This window comes from Rhipicephalus microplus, chromosome 1 (assembly GCF_043290135.1).
Source record: "Rhipicephalus microplus isolate Deutch F79 chromosome 1, USDA_Rmic, whole genome shotgun sequence".
Taxonomy (NCBI): Eukaryota; Metazoa; Arthropoda; class Arachnida; order Ixodida; family Ixodidae; genus Rhipicephalus; species Rhipicephalus microplus.
In genome coordinates this window covers 249,410,952-249,434,186 of record NC_134700.1, presented here as the reverse complement: position 1 = coordinate 249,434,186, position 23,235 = coordinate 249,410,952, and the positions used below count along the sequence as shown (strand labels likewise).

Genomic DNA, 23,235 nt, shown 5'->3' with positions numbered 1-23,235 from the left:
GTCTTATTTTGTGTGCCTCATTTTAGAGGCAAGCTATGCCTTCAGACGTTTCTGTCACATGCCTCAAACATGTGGCTCCTTACTGAACATGTTTTCCTCATGTGCAACCTACAAAAATATTTTGCTTATAGTGAGTCAGATTCAAAACTTCGGTGACTGACGTTATAAGGAGTCTACGCCTAGTTGCAGACATTAATTAAAGCCATGTTCACTGTAGAGTGGCATAGCCAGTTGAAAACTAGTTATATGTATGTAAACTTCAGCACTGTAGACACTGACATGGGGAATAAGTCGGGTTGCGGTGTTGTCTCTTAAATTTCCTTTTGTTATCTTGCGGGAAATTGCTGTTATTGGCAAGGGACATTGAATCAAATTAAGCTCTTTGCAGCGTGCAGGCTTTGAAGAGGTTCAGGTGTATCGCGGCCGGCTTAAGAGACAAAAAAAAACACCTGGTTAATGGACATAAAGAAGAAATTCAACGCTATATGTAACCTAGAAATTTGGGTCATAGCGTGTTAAAGGCACATTTAGCAGACGTGTGAAGAGCACAGAATGAATGCCTTCATATTTATGTGTTTAACTTTTGCACATTTCTGCAGCTCTCAAACGGTATGGTGTGGTCTTTTTGTAGCTCACTGAATGTGTAATGATTCTCATTTACCCAGTACTCTTTTGTAATGTAAGCCTTTGTCTCCCCTTTTCTTTTTGCATTGCGAAGCTACGTACGATGCTTCTCAATGCCTGAATTTGTCTTAACTGGTGTCCCTTTCTATTGACTCCTATGTGTTGCACAGTGCCACCTTGGGCAGGCATCCGAGTAGTGTGGGAGCTCCACGTGGAACAGGCATAGACAGCGCTGGCCTCAATGAATTTGCCAAGTACGCCTTGGGCGCAATCTGCAGCCAACAGTGGATTCATGAACGCTGCCTAAGAGATCCCGATGTTCTCTGTTCGCCGGATCTGCTGCTGGATCCAATGCTGTCACACAAACAGGTATGCTTTGAGACTTGCTTCAACGTCCCAAGTGTTCAATCTTTTCTAGTTGGTTGCCACAATGCACCTTTTTCATAATTGTACAGCTACAGTTCTTGTGACACCTTTGGCCTGGTAACGAAATTTTGTAATTCGTAGGTGCAAGCACGTTTGGCTTGTCTTATACCATTGGAATTTACTCTAATGATGAACCCATGTGTTGGAGAAGCTAGCTCTAGCATGTGCAGCTCGCACTTCCTCTTCATTTAGAACATGACTGGGGCTGTTGTTAGTGAAGCAGTGCTCACTCCAAGGAAACACACTTGCAAAGGAAAAAATTGCATTGAAGCTCACTGCACATTTTTCTAAAGATACTGAATCTATGCTCTTATATTGGCAAATCATTGTTACTAGCCAAGTGCAACAAATTATTGGGAGAGGGGAAGAGCTTGTTTTTTGATTGTGTATATATAGTGCAGCCTCTATGCAAAATATATTTAAATTAAAATATAAGTAAATATGCTCTGGTCACTTTGAAAAAGTAGATATTCCAAACAAGAGAGTTGACAAACAAAAGGACAAAGAAAGTGACCACAAGATGTGCACCCCCTTGGCGTGCCCTTCGATGTGAGGGTTGTTGGTGGCTACCTGCAGTAATACTGAAAAATTTTGAAAGCAAAGCGCTTTCATGAACTGATGCCCAAACACTGCAGGCTTTACAATACATCGTATCCTTGGCATTCCTGTTTCAGAAGTGAAAACGCAGGCTTCTTGCATGGCCGTTTCGTGTGTAACCAGCAGAGATCGATCACGTAGTGTGTACTACAAGGGCCGCAAGCTCAGGACAGCACGAAGATTTCAGCCCGCTAAAACGTGGCTCTTGACGTCTCACTGCACTCACTGCACTTATTTTGCTGCCGCATCTCGAGAATTGCCTGTGAAAGATGTATTTCCTCTTGACTGATGTTCACCAATGTGATGTTAATTTGTGGCACACAAAGAAGATAGCCATGCAAGGCAAACAAAAGAGAAACATACATGGCACCATAGGTGTGCTGCCTTTTGTCTGTATGTCATATGTGCTGAAACTAAGCAATGCCTATTTTTATCTCATTTCTCATTCAATTTACTGTGCTTGAGCATGACATTCCTAATATTATTTTCGACAGCCTTGTTGTATGCCATTGAATCTATGTGGTATTGTGATACCCAATACTGCTCTTCTGGGCACTGAAAACTTATTAGGGCAATATGTTTGTCGTTTCAGGCGGAGACATTGTTGCACATGATCTGCCACCCTAAGAGCAGCACCAGTGGCAACATGAATTCGTGGCTTTCTCCTGGCACCAGTAACAACGGCATGGACACGTTTGGTTCTATAGTGGGAAACAGTGTTGTTGGAAGTAACAGCAGCAGCTCGGGAAGTGGTGCTAATGGAGGCTCGGCAGGCGGTGGCTCAAGTCCACACGAAAGAGGTAGCGACATCAGAAGAGCAATTTTTTTTTAAACCTTGAAGGGTTGAAATTTTGTAATTTGTATGCTCGTTGTGACAGCTTTCTATGATACTTCAATTATTTTGCATCATGGTTCTATATAGTCACATTTTCATTTTTCTTGAGTCCTACAGATGGGTTCTCAAATAATTAAAATCATTATTTTATGGTCTTGCATAAACTATGAAATAACCATATAAAAATTTGTATAGATGACAATATTGCAATTGGTCTCTCCACTATATAAAGTGTTCCCCAACATCGCACATTATGTCTGTTTAAGGGGGGGCGCGGCAAGTAAAGTGCCGATTTTGGTCAAAATATGCGATTTTCTGATTTATTTTTTTTCGTAATCTTCAGACCTTCAACTTCCTTGTTCTAAAATATTACAGCGAAACGTGCGCCACAAATCCCGCAAATAGTGTTTTTGCCGAGGCTAGTCGCCGAAAAGTGCGAAAAAAAAGCCCCTGAAACGGTGTTGTTCACGCCGCACAAACGCGCCAAGTTGTTGACCGTGGGCCGCCATTTTGGTAGCTTTGGAAAGAGGAGAAAGCCGGCTTCCCGATGGTCGCGGTCTCGTATTTCGCCGAGTGAAAATAAAAGCGCGAGGAGCAAGTAAAAAAACGAAAACGAAGAACGGCAATTGGCTGCGCGGGTCACGTGGTAGCAGGCGCGACCTCTTACTGGTCAAAGCTGCGCCGCGCACCTTGGCAACCTTGGAAGCGCGAGCGCATCTGCGGCCGCCGTGTCGAGAATCATCCGGCGTGCGCTTCGTTTTTTGCCAGTTTGCTGCTTTTGTGATAGTTCGCGTGCTTTTTTTACCAAGCTTTGTTTACATCGGTGGTCTCTTCTGAGTGCTTGCTCATACTGCGGTGCTATGTTGCCGCAAAAAAAGTTCCGGAGCGTCCACAAGTACGGCAAGCGTCGGAAAGCTTGGAACAAAGGGCAGACGACTGCGGCTGCCGTCCCAGTCGCAGTTCCGGACGGAGCATGCTCTTCAAGCGTCACGGAGCCTCTACTCAGACCCCCCGCTGATTGTTGTGAGGCCGAGAGTGTGGAAGGTGCCACATCGTCGTATGTCAGACCGCCGGATGCCGTCGACCGTGATGGACGCTCTCGCGAACCCGATTGCGGTGGCACCGCGTCGGCAGCCGTTGCAACTCCGGGCGTGCGCGCGTCGAACATTCTATCGCGAGTTTCGGCCCAGATTCCGAGCAGTGAAGAAATCGCGCAGCGGGCGCAGACAAGGCGGGATGTTCTGGATGCCGTAGCATCGAAGTCCGCTTCAAAGCGGAAGCTCGAGCTTCTGAACGAAGGCTGCGACGAAAATGACGGCGGTAAGGACTCCACATTCTTCATTGTAAATAAGAAGATGCTGAACGGTCTGCTTTCGTCAGTAAAGTGCAACAAGTGCGACGAAGGGTCGATACGCCTCGAGACTACGCACTGCCTTGGACTCGCGGCGAGGATGGAACTTTTTTGTGACAATTGTGGCAGAGTGAACAGTGCGTGGTCGTCCCCGAGGTGCTCCGGGCAACAAAAAAACGAACCCCTTTGAGGTAAACGTGCGTGCTTTGAGGGCTGTGCAGTCAGTTGGCAGAAAACAATCTGCCATAAATGACACTTTTCTGCGATGGACATTTCGCATCGAGCACTGCACCACAAGTCCTACCAGAGGCTGCAAAGGAAGTACAGCCACCCTGCCACCACATCAGCTGCCACCCGCATTGAAGCAGAAAGTGCACAGAAGGTGCATGACATTTACAAGGACCTAGGAGGAGTGCCAGCCAACATTGACGTCATTTACGACGGCACGTGGATGACGAGGGGGCACAGAAGTCATATTGGCGTGGGCTGTGTAATCGAGCTGTACACAGGCTTGGTCTTGGACCACTGTGTCCTGTCCAACTACTGCCAAGGCTGTGCTGTTGGCCCCAAGCCTGGTGACGACAACTATGAGGAGTGGCTTGAGAAACACAAGCCACAGTGCCAAAAGAACACCGATGCTAATGCAGGCCAAATGGAAGTAGAAGCAGCTAGGATCATGTTTGAAAGATCGTTTACCAAGTACAAGCTTCGATACATCAATGTGCTCTGCGACGGTGACAGCCGTACGTACCTTGCCCTCACGCAAGACAAGGTGTATGGCTACATGGTGATTAAGAAACAGGAGTGTGTGAACCATGTGAAAAAAAGAATGGGCACTTCCTTGCGCAACCTTCTTGATGAGCACAAATCCAAAGGCCGAGGACTGAGCATGGGTGGCAAAGGCCGGCTGACGCAGGGCCTGATAAAGAAGTTGACGAATTATTATGGCTGGGCCATTAAGAGCCACCCCAATGATGTTCCTGGCATGGAGAGGGCCATCATGGCCACTTATTACCATGTAACATCCACAGACCAGGATCCACACCACAACCTGTGCCCAAGTGGGACTGACTCCTGGTGCCCGCACAATCAGGCATTGGCCAAGGGAGAGCCGCTGCCGCCTCACAAACATAAACTGCCCCCTCACGTGCGAGTGGCACTGATGCCAATCTACAAGCGCCTCTCGAACAAAGAGCTCCTTGAAAGGTGTGCGCAGGGAAAAACCCAGAACGCTGTGGAGAGTATGAACAGCCTCATTTGGTCACTCCAGTCCAAGAGCCAGTTCGCCTCCCTTCGAAGTGTGGAAAGTGCAGTTGCAGATGCAGTCTGCCGTTTCAATGGTGGCTGCAAGAGTGCGCTGCAAGAGATCACTGCTCAACTGGGCTTCAATCCAGGAGACTGCTCTTTGCGGCGAGCAGCCGAAAAGGATGCCAAAAGGGTAAAGAGGGCTCAAAAGGCGCATTGTTCCACGACAAAGAAGCGCAAAACTGGGTTGCGCTCTACAGAGGCCAAGGCCACAGCATCTCAGGATTACTGCCCAGGAGGATTCTGAGTGTTTTAGGCATGTTGTGAACTTCCAAACAAGAGTGAACTTTCAAAGTCAGTTTTCTCAACTCTTGATTTTCGCCTATGTGCCTTCGCTAGAACATCTGTCATTTTCTAACAAAGACTGATAGAGTCGTTCCGTTTTTTGCACTAGGCTCAGGAGGCCTTTAGCAGTGCAATAAAGCTTTATCTCTCTTCTTACTCATCATTTAAAATTTTTAGAACACATTTTATAATTACTGCAATGTGTGCGCAAAACAACATCCATGTTTTGGAAATTTTATTTATGGTTACAAGAACTAGAAAAATCAACTAATAGCTTCTTTGCACAAGTTGATGCTTTGGGAACATAATAATATGAAAAAATAATTTCATTTAGCAATAATTATCTCTTTAAGTGTGAAGAGCATTAATTAGTATAATTATGCTTGTAACTCAAAAAGTACAAGAGGTATTTGAAAACGGTTTTCATATTTGGAATCCTCACAATCATCCACATACACACACCAAATTTCATCACAAACAGTACATTAATAAAAAAATTAGTTTTACTTGCCACGTCCCCCCTTAACTGTAGACACATCTAATAAATCAGTCTACTGACACTATTACACACTTAATGTTTATACAGTGTACGTCCGATTTTTCGGACGTTTTCGCGTTTCTTTGAGGGTTTAGAAAATCGGATGTTGACTATATAATTTCGACTGTCCGATTTGCCGGACCCTCAAGGGACCATGAAAATGTCTCGAAAATAAAGCAGTCCAAAAAAACAAATGCAAGCGATAGCACACTTTTCAATAGGTATTTTTCGTTGACGGAGAGGGTCGCAGGAGGAATACAGGGTTCTTATTGAAATTCAGCTAATGCATTGTTTAGGTGGCTCTGAAAAGACCTGAAAGAAAGAAAAAAAAAAAATCCGATGTGGCCGTAAAACACTTAGGCGCAAAAAAAAAGTTGGTTATTTTCGTTTGCATGGCCTTTCGTTTGCATGCATGGCCTTCCACTTGCCCGCGATGATGTCTGCCTCAATTTCAGTTAACGTCATGCTGTCGCTGTACTCTGATGCGACAGTGTCAGTGCTCGCGTCAACTCGGAGCTAGTTGACTGTGTAGGCACTGCCTCTTCGGTCTCGGTGTTGCCAGAATCCTTCGTAACTTGACGAATAATTTCGTCATCAGTCAATTCCGCACACAGCTCGTGGTCTTTGTCAGCGTCGGCGAAGCCCTCAAAGGTTCTCGCGGCTGGAATCGAAACACCGGTAACGAGCAGATCTTCGAAGGCAACGTCCGTGGGTGGAAGTTCGTTGCACACACTGTGCACTCTGGGTGAGAGGGCCGTCTCGGCATCCACCATGAAGCTTGCGTGGCAAAAACAGCCGGAACGTCTCTTGCGTAACCGCTTTCTACAAGTCGGCAGACCATAGGTCAACAGCGTAGCTTTTCCCACTTTCGGAGCACAGGCTGCACGGCACCATAACAGCACCATGCAGCCTATGCTACGGCTGGCAATGGATTGGTGTGCGTTGGATTGCGGCATTTTTGGTTTTGAGGGTGCGGCAGCAATGGCGTGGTGGTTTCGAGGGTCCGAAAAAAACCAAAATAACGGCATCGATAGTGACTTCAAGTCTGCGGTTAGTGGTAAAAAGTCTGGAAAATCGGATCATGGAAGCTATAAACGTCCACAATTTTGGACTTTTTAAGACATTCACTCTATGAGGAACTTGATGGTGCCAGAGATGTGACCAGGAAATCGGGCATGTCAGGAATTTCAAGCGTCTGAGAAATCGGACGACGACTGTATATGTCATTGCGAGTTTGTCATCATATTTTTTTTATTGTGCTAAATCCTTGCCAGTGATAGTATCTATACATGCGGACTTGTAATCTTGCATCCCCCATAGATTTTTATAATGCATGTGCTGAAAAATGAAACGCATGGAAATGTGCTTCCAGCATTGTTTTCCTTCTGCATTAGTATGCCTTTTCTTACCTTTTTGTTTTTCTTTTTCTCTTTTTTTTTGTTTTACTCTTTTGTGAGCACAGATTCTTTCAATATAATGATGTTTGCTGCTGTGACCTACCGTAAAAGGTGTGAAACCTGTGTCAAGGGTTCCTCGCTTCTAGTCTCACACCTTCCATCAAATTTAATTGTATAGATGTTAAATAATAATAATAATAATAATAATAATAATAATAATAATAATAATAATAATATTATTATTATTATTATTATTATTATTATTATTATTATTATTATTATTATTATTATTATTATTATTATTATTAAAGGGATGCTGAAGTCGCATAACAATTTATGTCAGAGTGAAAGCTCAATGTATGACAACACCTAAAATGACAACATTATCAACAACAGTGCCCTACTTACCGAGAAATTAAGGTAAATGCACAAGAATACAAGCGGCACAGTAGGACATTTTCGAAATGATCGCGATGACATCAGACGGACTGCCTACAATTATTTACTTATTCACTAGTAATCGATCTAACTGCACTAGATAAAGAACCTTCCGTGCATCAAAAGATGCAATAAAACGCTACTTGTTCATTTCTGTTTGATTCATGGAAAAAAGAACTGCCGGAGGTTACTATGTGGAATGGCGCGAGTGGTTCAAAAATTCAATTTCTGCGTGGTTACACAAGACAGGTGGTGCCATCTAGCGGGGTGCAGTTGAAACATAGCGTCTGCAATCTCGGAGCCAATGGAGGGATATTTATCAATGGCCGTTGTTTCTGTTGTGACTCCCGCTGCTTTCGGCCTGCTGCTACTAGAGCAGTAAAGCCGGGCAATAATGTGCACGGCGACAGTAACATGAGTGGGTCCGGACGGTCCGTTTCTTGAGGCGGGTAATTTGAAGTGCGCTAACCCAATTCAGACCACTAAAACGTGATTTTATTTCAAAATAGGCCCTTTCTTGGCACAAAAGTAACACTACGGGGTTTCTGGACTGCCATTTCAACAATCAATGCTGACTTAATAGTTGACTTTAGTGTCCCTTTAAATAACGAGTGCAACCACCATAGTGTACCTGTGGGAGAGCTACTTACTGCCACGTTTGCCGTTCCATTCATTGGCGTGGCGTGCAGCCTTGTCAAAGTAATGCTAGCGTCCTGACTAGGGTGGCTAGATGTTTTAAAACGTTAGTGTTGGAGCACACAAGCTCAAAAAAAGAGCCGTCTGTGTCAAAATTAAAAAGAAATCATTTACTGATCTTTTTTTGGAAAAGCTATGTTGAATCGAGTTTAGAGCAAAGTTGGATTCATTAATTTGGGTTGATGACAACATTGGAACCCCATGGGTAACTCCCCAGTAATGGCCCCGCCGCGGTGGTCTAGTGGCTAAGGTACTCGGCTGCTGACCCGCAGGTCGCGGGTTCGGATCCCGGCTGCGGCGGCTGCATTTCCGATGGAGGCGGAAATGGTGTAGGCCCGTGTACTCAGATTTGGGTGCACGTTAAAGAACCCCAGGTGGTCAAAATTTCCGGAGCCCTCCACTACGGCGTCTCTCATAATCATATGGTGGTTTTGGGACGTTAAACCCCACATATCAATCAATCAACTCCCCAGTAATGGAAAATGCTTCGTTAGATTGAGAACTTTGTAAAATTGGGTTTCATTTGATTAAATTTGAATTGTACCTCTGTACAGTAAAAAGATTATACCTGTGTTTCTTCTTTGCAAACAAAGCATGTCTGCACAATAAGAAAGACTTAGAATGCCTCCATGTTGTCATGAATTGGTAGCGCAGTGCTAAAGGGGACAGGAGTTTGGGGGTTTCCGATGCCAAGGAAAAAGGGGTAGGAGCCCCATTAAGCTGCCAACTTACCAGCTCTTATTCTTGCATTGTCTTCCTGCAAGTTTTATAAGGAAAAGGTTTAATAAAACTGAATTTGAATATGAAAGAACAGACAACAAACATCTGAAAGCTTTTTTTTTTTAAAGAAAGACACTTACGTAGAAAAGTTCAGAGCTAGCTGCACATAACCTGAATTGGGAATGGGTAACCTAACAAACATTGACTACAGGAACCGTGAACTCTGCGAAGCAGAAAGATAGAACCACAGGTGCCAAGGGCAGATAACATTAAACAGATGTGTAACTCACGACATTAAAAGAGAGATCCCTGCATGAAAGAACGATAGAACACTGATGAATATGTAGCTAGCTTTGTGAATATGAAATGCTTTCAGGATTTCAAGTGCCTGCTTTTAAGTGTATATGCGGTTCTGATGCTAAAGATACTTTTGTTGTTTTAAGGAAATTTTATATCTATATCGCATTTACTCGCGTAATGAACGCACTTGCATAATAAATGCACCCTCACCTTCAGTCATCAAAATTGGGATTTTTTTTTCCCGTATAATAAACGCACCCCCTACATTCATCCGCTGCAGTCCCGCTAACCGTCACTTGGCGCCTCCTTACGCGTTGGATCTCTTCTGTTCTTTATTATTTTGCCGATCCCCTTCGGCCACCTCGGCTTGCTCCTTCTCCCCCTTCGCCCGTTGCCGCGTGCCGTATTGTTTTTCTGTGCACGGCATGTCCCCCGTCTTTTTTATCTGTGCGCCACAGTGGGATTCACGAACGGTGCGAGTGTAGAGACATCGCAGCTGATAAGCACACAGCGAGTGAAGGTCACGAAACTGCCCGCTCCAACCACCACATGCATGCGATTTTAGAGCAACGATGACAGGATTTGCTGTTGCAAAGGGTAATTCGTCGCTATTGCGTCACAGGTTTCTGGAAAACCAGAAAAAGTCGCTTGGGGTTATCCGAGCGTACAGGAACTTCTCATGTAGAAGCGAGGCGGCGGCCGTATTTTGTCATTAATCTTGTTATTGGCAGTTTGTTTTGATGCTTTCGGGGTAGCTTGCTGCAATGTTGGTTACTTGCTACAATGTTAACGGTGTTGCCACGGTCATTGTGCGAGGTTGCTGCAAAGTTGGCAAAGTGAGTCGTAGCGCACGGTTATGGGCGCCCCTCAAGATCACAGCAGATACCACTGTTGCGGTTAAACGATTGCTAGAAAAAGATAGCCGCAAAACGCTTTTATGGTGTGCGTGGGCGGACCAGGGACAATTTGCAGAAGATAGCCCCGCCACGATGGTCTAGTGGCTAAGGTACTCGGCTGCTGACCCGCAGGTCACAGGATCGAATTCCGGCTGTGACGGCTGCATTTTCGATGGAGGCGGAAATGTTGTAGGTCTGTGTACTTAGATTTGGGTGCACGTTAAAGAACCACAGGTGGTCGAAATTTCCGGAGCCCTACAAATCAATCAATTGAATCGACTTGCAGAAAATAGCGCCATCAACTACCGAAGATGAGTAAAGTGCAACAAAGAGGCTGTTTCCAGACAGTGTACGCGTATGTCAGTGGCAGAAGACTAAGCGACCTAACTTTTTTTTGCATTACTGCATTTTTTGCTCCTCCCAAAAAACTTTTCATAAAATTTACCCCGCATAATAAATGCATCCCCCAACTCTACTCCCATTTTTTAAAGAAAAAAAAGTGCGTCCATTACGCGAGTAAATACGGTACATGGCTTTATAAACATTACTGCAAGCTGCAATGCTGTCCTTTATTTTTGGATGTTTAAAGTTCAGTGGCATGTTAGGCATGTGTTGCAATGAAGTATAACAATGGATATCATCAAGCAAGGAATATAATGAGGTTATATTTGCTGTTCCCTTAACGTTCCTCCGATGAGGTTTGGATGTACATGTATTTGCACCTTTGAAAAGATCCTGTTGCAGCTCCAACAATGATGTCGTGTGCACAAGCAGAGTGACCAATAAAATTGGAGTTGGCTGTTTTTGTCTGTGCACACAAAGAATCCACCACGATGGCCTTTTAAATATTCTAATAAACAGAAAAGACGGTGCTAAACTTTGTGCCTACACTCTTTGAAGAACCATGTGACCAGCGGCAGTTGGTGAGCCGGGTGCTACTGGGCTTGGACCAATGGAGCATGCGGGTGTCGTGGCTGGAGCTGCAGTTGCGCTACAAGCAGTGTGCCAGCCCTGCTGAGGTCAACGGATGGCTAGACAGTGTAGCCCGGGCCACCATTGATGTCTTTCAGCTTACTAGCGAGGAGTCTTCTCTGCCTCTGTCATCGTCCCACCGGTCCTCGGGAGGAGATCCAGCTTCACCAATGCCATTTGCTAGGCCCAGCGGTAATGGGGGCAGCAGCTATGGAAGGTGAGGACTGCACATCTGTGCTTTCACTATGACAGCAGCAGTCAAGGGTTAAAAACTAGAGTTGTGTGAATAATAAAAGCAGGTGCTAGGATTATTTGGTTCGACATCTGCTGAACCAAACTATCCACGCACCTGCCTTTTTTATTTTTGTGGTGGCTAATATTGTTATCGAAGTAATGCTTGGTAGCCTTGTATGATTCTTGTAGAGTGACAATCACATGTTTTGTTCTTTTTTCACTGCAGGCAAGAGAACGACCGTATCTGGTTTGTGGCTCCGCTAATAGCCAAGCTGCCTGCGGCAGTTCAGGGCAAGGTTTTGAAGGCCGCAGGACAAGTTCTGGAGAGTGGCAGCTGGGCTTTCATCACTTCCTCGTCTTCTTCTAAGAACAAGGACAAAGACAAGCAGGTGCAGAGAAGGTAATTGTCATGGTGCATTTCTCATCACAGCTCGTCACTGTTATCGTTTATGTCGAAGGCGAATCGGCTTAGAGAGCTGCAAAGTGGAGTCACATCTACTTGTACTGACAGATGTTGTAACAGTGTACATATACAGTAAAATTCCTATGTACAGTGTCCTGTTTTATGAAAGGGAACATATGAGCGCGTGGCCTGCACACTTCCCCGGCGGCCTACAGCGCCATCAGCCGATAGATAAAGAAAGTAGATCCGCTTTGGTGGCATCGTCCGCTGCGAGACTGGAACGGGAGCGTAATCTAGCAGCGCTTCTCGAACTGCCATGACTTGTCATTTTGTTTGCTAGTAGATAATGCCAAAAGCGAACGCACTTTCTTTGTCTGGCGGTTGATGGTGCTGTAGGCAGCCACGGCAGAGCGCAGGCCATGCGCTCACTTGTTCTCTTTTGTAAAAAAGGACAGTGTTTATGTACAATGAAATTTCTATATAACCTAGAGGGATCACGGAAATATGTTCCATTCAAAGAACAGGACTTTGGCTCCTCTAAAAATATTTATAGGAGTGCAGCAAGCACATGCAAAACCAACTAATTTAGAGGCATTTGTTTTGTTTAAGGGAAAATACTGCTTGATTCTACTCTAGCTTAAACTTTATACTTGAGTTGAATAATTCCAGTGTTCACAATTTAATTTCTATTTGCATATTTGTGTACTTACACACGCGTGTTGTTTACAAGTTGATAGGCAACCACAGATGAAAATATTTTCATTGGTGACTTCTGGTGTGTCAATCAACTGACTTTCACAGTGGGGCCTCTGTGAATCATGATCATTGATTCCTGTTTATATGCGCACTGCTTAATGTCTCTTTCCAAAGACTTCCAACCTTCCTCGCATCAGCCCACTACACCTTGCGCTTTTAAATGTTGTTCTGCTGCGATTCTCAGCTTCGTTTAATGACCTTACTTTAAAGGGGCCCTGCTAGGCTTGTCCACGTTATTGTCCAACGGCTTCATTAAAAAAAGTTTATTGCCTCACATATCGATTGCTGTAAAGATTTTTAGAATCCGTCAAAAGTAAGCAGAGTAACAGGGATTCGTTGCATGCTATAAGTGCTTTCTTTCTCTCCCTGTGTGTCGGCAAGCGTGTTGAAAGCTATGCAGAGAGGGGAATAACAATGGGGCAAGAAAATGCGGTCCTTTGTCGGCACGCATCATGACCTTTAGCGCTTTCTTTTTTATTTTTTCTTCGAACGCACTGCTTACTTTTGACGTGATCATGAGCGCTTGCGTGGACATGTGGCGGCGTCTTGCGGTCGCCGGGGTATGCAGCTCGCACTGTTCAAATCGGCCAACAGCCGTCAACTACAGGTATACTGCAGTAATTTGGGTATATGGCATTATTTGTAGAGAGAAGAGAGAGCAATTTCTAGCTGACTGAGAACGAATTGTAAAAATGTCTGGCTGGCATGTTCCCAGTACCCTTGACTAGCCGTCTGTAGCATTTTCTGACCATGCTAAAGAAGTGTTGCAGGGCCTCTTTAACAGACAACTGGCTGTCGGCTTTGTTTAAATTTGACCTTGCTTCAAATGGACTATCAGCTAGCCTATTTTCTCTCAACCCTTAATGCAGTATTACTGTCCCTTAATGCTATAGCTGTCATTTTATACACCATTACTTGCAGGTGCTTAGCTTCTTCTGAAATTTTTTTACCCTTCAAATATTAACCCCACAACGTTAAGGGGATACACAGATTAGAAGCAGAGCTTGTGTTGTGGCACACTTTAGTATGTAGTTGAGATGGAGTACCGCCCGCATCTGCAGTGCATCCCTACTGAGCCACCAGCCATTCCTGTCACTGGTGCTCATGTGCCTCAAGGGCCAGGACGAACAGCGGGAAGGCCTGCTCAACTCTCTTCACTCACAGCTCTCGCAGTGTGTCCACGTGAGTTGAGCTGCTTTCTTCGTCCTTCTTACAAGCCGTAGTAATTCAGTCGCCTTAGCATTGGGCTACTGAGTGCTAGAGTGCAAATTCAATTTGTAGCTGTGCTGACTGCATTCTGATGAAAGTCGAAGAGTAAAAGGAGAGTGCAAAAACACCTGAACTACCGTATTTACTCGCATAATCCTCGCACTTTTTTTGCCGGAAAACCGGTGCAAAGTTGGGGGGTGCAAGAATTACGCGGGGAAAACTTACCACGAAAATGTGAAGAGCGAAAGACAAAACGAAGTGACCGCAAATCGGGTTTCTCACACCAGCAACTTACAGCAAGCTTTAAGAAGTACTAATTAGAACTTACCTCAACAATAAAAGCAGTGGTTCAACACAAGACAAGATTTGAGACACAAAAAGTGGAAGCGAATTGTCGAGAATTAGAATACCACACTCAAAGCTTGAGGGCGTTGCGGGCGGCGTAGCGGTAGCGTTCATCGCTCAACAGGAGCCCTCAAAAGGTAAGCGTTGGAGGTCAGTATTGGGTTGATGGCTATTTTACAGAATCGTCCGCAGTTTTCTTCTGAAGAAATAAAGTTTACCACCAATCCCAGTTTTAGGCACACAACAGACCCAACGCGTCTTGGTGGCTTTCGTAGCGAACACAAAACTCGTAAACTCCGAAGGGCCTACCGGTGGCCCTGTTGCCATTGTTTAGTGCATGATCCATCACTTGCAACTTGAAGCAGCTGTGTAGCTTCAGTATCGCCCCATAACGTCCCAAGATTACCGACACAACAAACATAACACGCCGCAACGCGCACTGGCCACTTCGGCTTGGCTTGAATTAGATTGAATCTTCGTGTAATAGTACGCTTAATGCTTAAAAGATGGCGCCAGATGGCGCGCGCTAATATCATCAGTGGCTGGAACGAGCAGACGACATTATTGCGGCAGTTTTCGGGGGTGCGATAATTACTCGAGAAAAAAAAATATGTATTTTTTTTGGGCGATGTGGGGGGTGCGAGAATTATGCGAGTGCAAGGATTACGCGAGTAAATATGGTATATTGCACCTTGTGTGCACTGTAAAGCAAAGATTAAAAGAAAAGGCACACTAAATCAGTTTAGATATGTTTTTACACATCCTTGTTTTTGCTAGCATGAAGTGAAATTTACCTGAAGAAAGACTGAGGACTAAGCTTGCTTATCTTTTTAAATTTATGCTCAATCTATCTCACTGTTGATACGAGGTGATACCACGTATTCGAAAGAACTTGGCATACACTTGGGCTATTTTGCCACAGTAGACGTTCTGAAAACTTCTTAAACTTCAAAGCTTCAGTTTGTGGCTTCTTCAGTGTAATTCATTTTTGCTGATAAACAGTTACCTGCCTTTTTATTTTGTACCTTTTTTGGATTACCAGGTTTCCTCTCACATTAGTAGCAGTGTAATATGAATTGAAAAAGGTTAATTAGTGACAACAGTACTGAAAAAGGTTAATTAGTGATTTTACAACGCAGTTATGATACAGTTGAGACACTGTTACCAGAAAAGACAAAAAAAAAAAAGGAAACCCTTCTTGGTCTTTATTTTTTACTTATTTTTCTTTTCATATTTACCTTTTCCTTTGTTAACTTTTCTTTGTGTTGTGAAATTTATAAGTCCGTGTGTGACCAGTAAGGTCACTTGAAAGTTAAAGCTTGTCCTTTCTGCTTGTCTTCTGCATTTTTTTCATTTTGTGCACTACACTTCAATGGAGAATGATGCAGCCTAAACCTGTGTATAATTGTATTACCAAGGATGCAAGAGAAAAGAGGCACATTACGGTATGTTTTGTGGTCCTTCTCCCCTGTAGCCTTGTTGTGCTCTTTACCTTATCTCATGATGAATCCCCACAAACTAAGAGAACTTTTTTGTTCTTCCTAATGGACCATTCTTTGTTAAAAATGCATGGCACGAGCTTTAGGCGTGTGTCTGACACTAGAGTTCTTTGTTGTGTTGGTAGCGCCCCAGACCTCTTGAGGATTCAGGGAACATTTTGTTTTAGGAAAATGTTTGTGTGCATAGTACTGTAGCACCAAAAGGGCAATTAAAATGAGCTAAGAGACCATTATAATTATGCATGCTGTTGTAATCTTTATGCAAAGGGTTCCCATATCAGCATCTGTCTCACAGTTGCTCTGACCCGAAAATGTTGTTCGGCTTGTGCAGGAGAAGCCTGTAGCAGAGGACTTGAAGAGTCGGCTGCTACTGAACGAGGCACTGCTGCTGAGACTAAGTCTTGTGGGTGGCATGTTTGACATGATACAGCGCAACAACAGCCTCACTACCGACTGGGCCCTGCTGCTTGTGCAGCTTATCAACCATGGGGTTGTGGACATGCACTGCAACTTGTGAGTTCAGTGCTGGATGCATGTAAAAATGTGTTCGTAAAATAGTTCGGACCAAAAAGAATTTTCTGGCAATTGAGAACTCTCTTTTTGATAAATTTCTCCAGGTTTCTTTGTGACTTCGGGCTGCATATAGTTGGTTTTTATGTTTCCTTTCTTAACTCTTTGACCACATTGCAGGAGTCTGTAGAACCAATTTGGAGTATTCTTTGTTCGTGCACTTCAAGTTGTCAGTTAATGCGCTTGATCTGCCAGTTGCTAGCTTCCTGGTTAGCTCAATTAGCAGTGTGACCTCCCCAGAAAGGCCTTGGTTCTGCGTTTAATCCTCGGACCAGGACGAATGTTTCGGCAACTGAGAAGGTTTCTTTCTGTGAAACTCTTATGAAGCTTCTTGTAAAACTCATATGGATACCCACATGTAGTAGCTGTGATGTTTCCTTTCTTAACCCTTCCGCCACCGTGCGGGATTCCGCAGAACCGGTTTGTCGGAGTGTGGCAATAGTTAAATTTCGTCTCAAATAGAATTCAAGTGAAGTACGGCAAAATAGTGGCAAAAATATCAAATATTGAAGCGATATACAAAATTTTGGATATATGGATAGGATATTTAAATTAGCGGAGTAGTTTTACAGAGATCTGTACAGTAGCCGGGACAACCACGACCTTAATACTATAAGAATTGGCACTAACCCAGAAGGCACCCCACCAGTAATGATAGAAGAAGTCAGAAAAGCTTTGGAAAGCATGCAAAGAGGCAAAGCTGCTGGTGAGGATCAGGTAACATCAGGTCTGCTGAAAGATGGAGGACAGATTGTGTTAGAAAAACTAGCCACCCTGTTTACGAGGTGTCTCCTGATGGGAAGAGTACCAGAGTCTTGGAAGAACGATAACATCATCTTAATACATAAGAAAGGAGATGACAAGGACTTGAAGAATTACAGGCCGATCAGCTTGCTCTCTGTAGTATACAAGCTATTTACGAAGGTAATTGCTAACAGAGTAAAGAAAACATTAGAATTCAATCAACCAAAGGAACAAGCAGGATTTCGAGCAGGCTACTCAACAATCGACCACATTCATACTATCAATCGGGTGATAGAGAAATGCTCAGAATATAACCAACCACTATGCATAGCCTTCATAGATTACGAGAAGGCGCTTGATTCAGTATAAATATCAGCTGTCATGCAGACATTGCGGAATCAGGGCGTCGATGAAGTATATATAAACTTCCTGGAAGAAGTCTCCATGGGATCAACTGCTACCATAGTGCTTCATAAAGAAAGCAACAGAATACCAATCAAGAAGGGTGTAAGGCAGGGGGACACAATCTCCCCAATGCTATTTACTCGTGTTTACAGGAGGTTTTCAGAAGCCTTGAATGGGGACAGTTAGGGATAAGAGGTAATGGAGAGTACCTTAGTAACTTGCGCTTCGCCGATGACATTGCATTGCTGTGTAACTCAGGGGACGAATTGCAACTCATGATTACGGAGTTAGACAAGGAGAGCAGAAAGGTGGGTCTTAAAATTAATCTGCAGAAAACGAAAGTAATGTACAACAACCTCGGAAAAGAGCAGCGCTTCGAGATAGGTAATAGTGCACTTCAAATTGTAAAAGACTATGTCTACTTAGGGCAGGTAATAACCGCGAAGCCGAACCACGAGATTGAAGTAACTAAAAGAATAAGAATGGGGTGGAGCGCATTTGGCAAGCACTCTTGAATTATGACAGTAGAGGTAGATTGCCACTATCTTTCAAGAGGAAGGTATATAACAGCTGTATCTTGCCGGTACTTAGCTACGGAGCAGAAACTTGGAGACATACAAAGAGGGTTCAGCTTAAATTGAGGACGACGCAGCAAGCAATGGAAAGAAAAATGGTAGGTGTAACCTTAAGAGACAAGAAGAGGGCAGAGTGGATTAGGGAACAAACGGGTGTTAAGGATATCATAGTTGAAATCAAGAAGAGGAAATGGACATGGGCCGGGCATGTAGCGCGTAAACAGGATAATCGCTGCTCATTAAGGGTAACTGACTGGATTCCCAGAGAAGGCAAGCGGGTTAGGGGGAGACAGAAGGTTAGGTGGGCAGATGAGATTAAGAAGTTTGCGGGTATAAATTGGCAGCAGCAAGCACAGGACCGGGTTAACTGGCGGAACATGGGAGAGGCCTTTGTCCTGCAGTGGACGTAGTCAGGCTGATGATAATGATGATGATGATGATACAAAATTTTATCGAATATTGAAAGACCAAGAAAACGAAATCTGGTTATGTCTCTGAGGTCATAAAGCCTTGAGTGACTGCTACCAAAAGACTGCAAATTGTCGAGCAGAAACGCAAGCTGTTTTACACGACCTAGCTACAGGCTCTCTCACCGTGATGTTATAGTGTTTCCTGCAGTTTAAAACATGCGCTCACTGGGCACTTTAGTGGCAGGGACTGGAAGGTTTTGCAAAGTTATCTTGGCAATACCGGGATGAAGGGCACGCTCATGCTTTTTCCAGTATTTCAAAGAATAATCTTTTTTGGGATCACAGGATCATCGAAGTATTTCTGAGCTTCTTCACTGTAACGTCCGAGTCTGAGATCAGTGTGCTGACTATTTTTCTACCCTTGTAGTCTGGCAGTCTCCCAGACTATTCATGGCCTTTCATCGCTGGGGCCATAATGTGTGGATATGAGACAATCTCTTTTAAAAAAAGGCATAAGCTCACTTTTGAGCCATGATGATAGATGATTAGGGGATTTTTGCGATGCAAGGCGCTTTTGAGCCAGGATATCAGTGAAAGTTTTAACGAAATGCCTGCTATAATAACATTAGGATTAGTTTTAGCCACCCCACCAAACCAAGTCGCACCTTTGGCCTTACTTGCGTCGTACGTATTCGTCCTGTCAAATCATTCAAAAGTTTCAATTGGAGCTATTCAAATGTCGAATAGAATTAGGTATTGTTCAATCTGAATTTAAAAGCAAATCTTCACACACCCCTACCATATAGTTCTAAAAGTGCATAGCATTGGTGGTGAAACCTTATATGCAGTGATATTGATATCAAATGCAGTGAATGTTTTTTGTTAGCCGACCGCCATAGCACACATTACTGGCTGTAGTAGTGGCATTCTGTTGATGCATGTTTTCAGGTTGTATCTAAATAGTCTGCAACCCCATGATATCGAGAAATCGAGAAAAGCATCAGAATTCGACTCTGAATACTTGACTGCTCCAATAACAGGGCCTATTTCAGATATATTTTTTTAACAGGCAGCTGTATTATACGATGATTTGGAGTGTAGAGCAGCATGAGTGCATGATGGGTCAAGCTTTTTGATGGTGTGAGCGCCAGATGTGTGTCCACAGCCATGATCATGATTGGCATGTTGGTCTCCAGCAAAGACAATGTCACTTCTTTTAGTGTGTGGTATGGCCACTAGGTGAATACAGTGAAATCTCGTTAATTTGAACTCGGTTATTTCGAAATCCTGCTTAATTTGAAGGAAGGGTTAATTTGAAGGGTTAATTCGAAAACTTTGGGTGCCACGTGCCAGTTCCAAATCCCGATTTCGCCGCAAATTCGAGGAAGCGACGACCTTTAATAGCCACAAGGCAATCCAACGTAGCAATACTAATAAGTGGTAGCTGAAGAACTTCAACCTTGCTACTTACAGCGCAAAAAGTACAATAACAACAAAAAAAACTGCCTCATGGTTAACCAAAACGTGTGCCTGCAAAAAATTAGACTTGCTTCACTGCAATACAGCGATGACGCATGGGCAGCATATTGCATGTTTCTAGCAACGTCAATGGGTCATGGTTCACCCATTCTTTCTGGGATTGTAAAGAAATTAAGGGGAAACGCTCCTCGAAAAAGTTTTTTTTTATTTCTAGTAATAGAAACTTGAAAAGTTTGTTATTAATATAGTTTTTCATGCAGATTTCAAATATGCAATCATTTTTTGTGTAGCTGCTATAATTATTGAGTTATGCCATAAACAATAGCAAAATGTTACATTTTTTGCGGGCACTCTTTTATGTACTAAACTTTCAGTAAAAGCACTGTGTCTGATCTTATTTGACTCTTGGTAGATTGAAAAGTGCAAATATCTATATAGATATGTCACAGAAATATTGGAACCAAGAAAAAAAAAATTGTATTGAATGACTTATTATTTTCAATCTCCCTTGAAACAATAAGCTAATATTTTCACAACTAATGCTGGTAGGCATTGCAATTTAGAGTAGATATTTGCATTCTGCATGTGTTGAAGAATATGTGTGCCAAGTTTCGTTACTATACAATGAATATAAGTTTCTAAAAGGCTGCCCGGAAAACGTGAAACTGTCAGAAAAAATGAAAATGAGAAAAACAAGTTTGAAAGTTTGCAAAGTTGGCATTTATTAGGAAATCATTCTTTTTGCATCAAATTGGGGCACAATGAAAAGTACCTTGCCTTGAATGCACTGCAAGTGTCTAGAAGTCCCCTGCACCATAGCTTGGTCCTTCACGGCTCTTGCGGTCAGTGTCCTCAACACGAGCTCTCTTCGCTGTGTTGCGACGGTGTGCCCTCGCTTCTGCAGTTTGCTTCAGGTTCATCTTCCTGATGCGCATGACGTCACAGTGGTCACCATGTGTGGCCAGATCTTGTGAGGGGAGAATTCCAATGCCTTCGAGCACTTCTTCAAAGCCCCTGTGGCCTTTGTTGTACCAGAGTACAGCAAGAGCGGTGGCTGTCTCCACAGTTGTTCTGGAGGCGAACTTTGTTTTTGGACATAGCAGCCATATCTTGCTGTTCAGCGATTCGGCTGCATTCTGTGTCTTGCCATGAAGGCACCGAATAAGGAGTTTCTCCTCTGTAAGGTGCTTGTAGATAGGCATAATTGCCAATCCTTGAGCCTTCGTCAACAGTGGGGTGTGGCGTGGTGCAGGCTCCCCCAGTGCTTCCGCACGCTTGTGCTTGCACCACGAATTTGGTCCCGCGGGGCAAAAGTTGTGGCTACTGGCACCATCACTGGAGTAGCAATGAAAATACGATGCCCATATGGCAGTGTACATATTTCGGACACTGTCCTTGTTGCTCGTGATGGCGATCTTGTAATATGTTTGTAGTTTTATTATTGTCGCATCTTTCAGTTTTTCGCCTCGTGGCAGTGGCGTTGCCAATTTCCGTAGGGCAGTTCCCAAGCGCTTTGCAACGTGGTTCGTGCACTCTTCTTTGTCAATGGGGGTGTCACAGTATACATTTGCCTCGCAGACTGCAGTGTAGGCCTTGCTGTCACCATCACTTAGGAAGCTGGTGAATCGCAGTGGAGTTTCATAAGACAAGGTCCTCTGCCATATATTGACAGCTGCCGCAGGTTCCATTGCATGGGATGAGCAGTCAGTGTTTTTTTGGCAAACTGGAAGATGAAAAGCTCGCCATATCTCTTCATCCTCCCCAAGGTCCCTGTGTATACTGCAAGCATGGCAGTAGTTCGAAAGAACTTCAAAATCGAGGCAGAGCCCCGTGTCCAGGGACACGACTGTGCCCACTCCATTGTGGCTTTTATGACCTCTTTTCTGCCAGGTGCCATCAAACATGACTGGCACATCTCTGCCGCCGACTGCGTCCTTCGTGATGTTTCGTGCCTGGTGCAAGTTTTTGCTCACTGCCGTCATCGCCGCACCATGGAGCTTCTTGCAAATGCCGTTGAATGTCTTGTGATGCATCGGGCTCGGAAGACTGAGAATCGCACAAAATCGTGAAAGTTGGTCGTGGCCTGCGCCTATAGCGCGTGCTGCCAGAACTGCCTTCACGTTTACAGCAAAGCTGTCACGCGAGCTGCCGCTGTCAAAACAAGCGCTCGTTCCTTGGTCCCCGGCCGAAGCAGTACGTCTCGACGTGTGCGTGAACGAAAGTGCAGATTCAGGGCAATCAGAATTTTGACAGCACAGTTCGAGGAATGCCGAAAGTCCTTTGCGCTTTCCAGCTGCCTCTCGCACGCCGAGCTTCCGTTCGCGGCAGGTTGGGCATTGCGCACCCGCCACAAGTGCCGTCAGCGCATCGATTTCGCAAAGCAGCATGTTCGCAGTAGCAGCATCTACCGGTCTACGTTCACTCTCGAAGAATCCAATCTTCCTTTGGGATGCACTGACGAATTCCACGTCAGCGGCTATTTCACAACCACTGTCGCAGGGTTCGGTGATGGTGTTAGGCCTATCCGAAGTCGGAGCGTCGGGGCGTTGGTCGGGGGCGACATCGTCGTTCGCTGTCGCTTTGCGAAGCGTCCGACGCCGTTTCCCTCGATACTTGTGGCGAGTTCTGAACTTTCGATTATCTGAACTGCACTTCTTCGGGCTTGCCATGACGCAAAAATGCAGAGAAACGCAGGAAAACTCGATCGCGACGTCCGAGGCTTCGCTCTTTTGCCGGAGAGATAGGAGGGGGAGGAGCGTGGAGCGCACCGCCGTCCAATGGCGGCCTCGCGCTGTGTGCCGCGATATTCAAAACGCGTGACGTACGCGTTGTTTTTCTCGTTTTTTGTTTATTCTGCGTGAAGGCACGAGACTGGCTACTAGTGGATTATGAAGGATACGGCCTTCGCAGCATGCGTGCACGATTGCAAATGGCGGCCAACGCGTCGTTTTCGCGACAGGACGACGCGAACTTCGCCGTTTCTCGCGACTTTCGCGCATTTCTCGCGTCACCGCTGCCCACTTGGAAGCATTTTTTGATAATTTCTCGTGCGAATTTCAGCTTGATATTTTCAGAAGTAATAGATTATAGTCCAAGGATGCCAATACAGCCGGAAAAAAAAAGCGAAAATTTTCCGGAAAACCGCAACTTTTCGACCCGCGTCTCCCCTTAATAAAGCACAGTTTGGCAGAATTCGCAATGTATGCGAACCTTCGATTGCTGGTTG

At 44.5% G+C, this 23,235-nt stretch overlaps 1 protein-coding gene across 5 annotated transcripts in view; it reads left to right on the top strand.

The window, feature by feature from the left end:
• Positions 1–23,235, top strand: part of LOC119185973 (mediator of RNA polymerase II transcription subunit 12-like protein) — a 105,376-nt gene that overhangs the window by 47,767 nt on the left and 34,374 nt on the right. For all 5 annotated transcript variants that reach the window (XM_075892922.1, XM_075892912.1, XM_075892918.1 and 2 more), the window contains exons 27-32: positions 795–993; positions 2,240–2,447; positions 11,309–11,597; positions 11,841–12,014; positions 13,835–13,955; positions 16,158–16,339. In XM_075892922.1, coding sequence (XP_075749037.1) covers positions 795–993; positions 2,240–2,447; positions 11,309–11,597; positions 11,841–12,014; positions 13,835–13,955; positions 16,158–16,339 — 1,173 coding nt within the window. The remainder of the gene's footprint in view (positions 1–794; positions 994–2,239; positions 2,448–11,308; positions 11,598–11,840; positions 12,015–13,834; positions 13,956–16,157; positions 16,340–23,235) is intronic.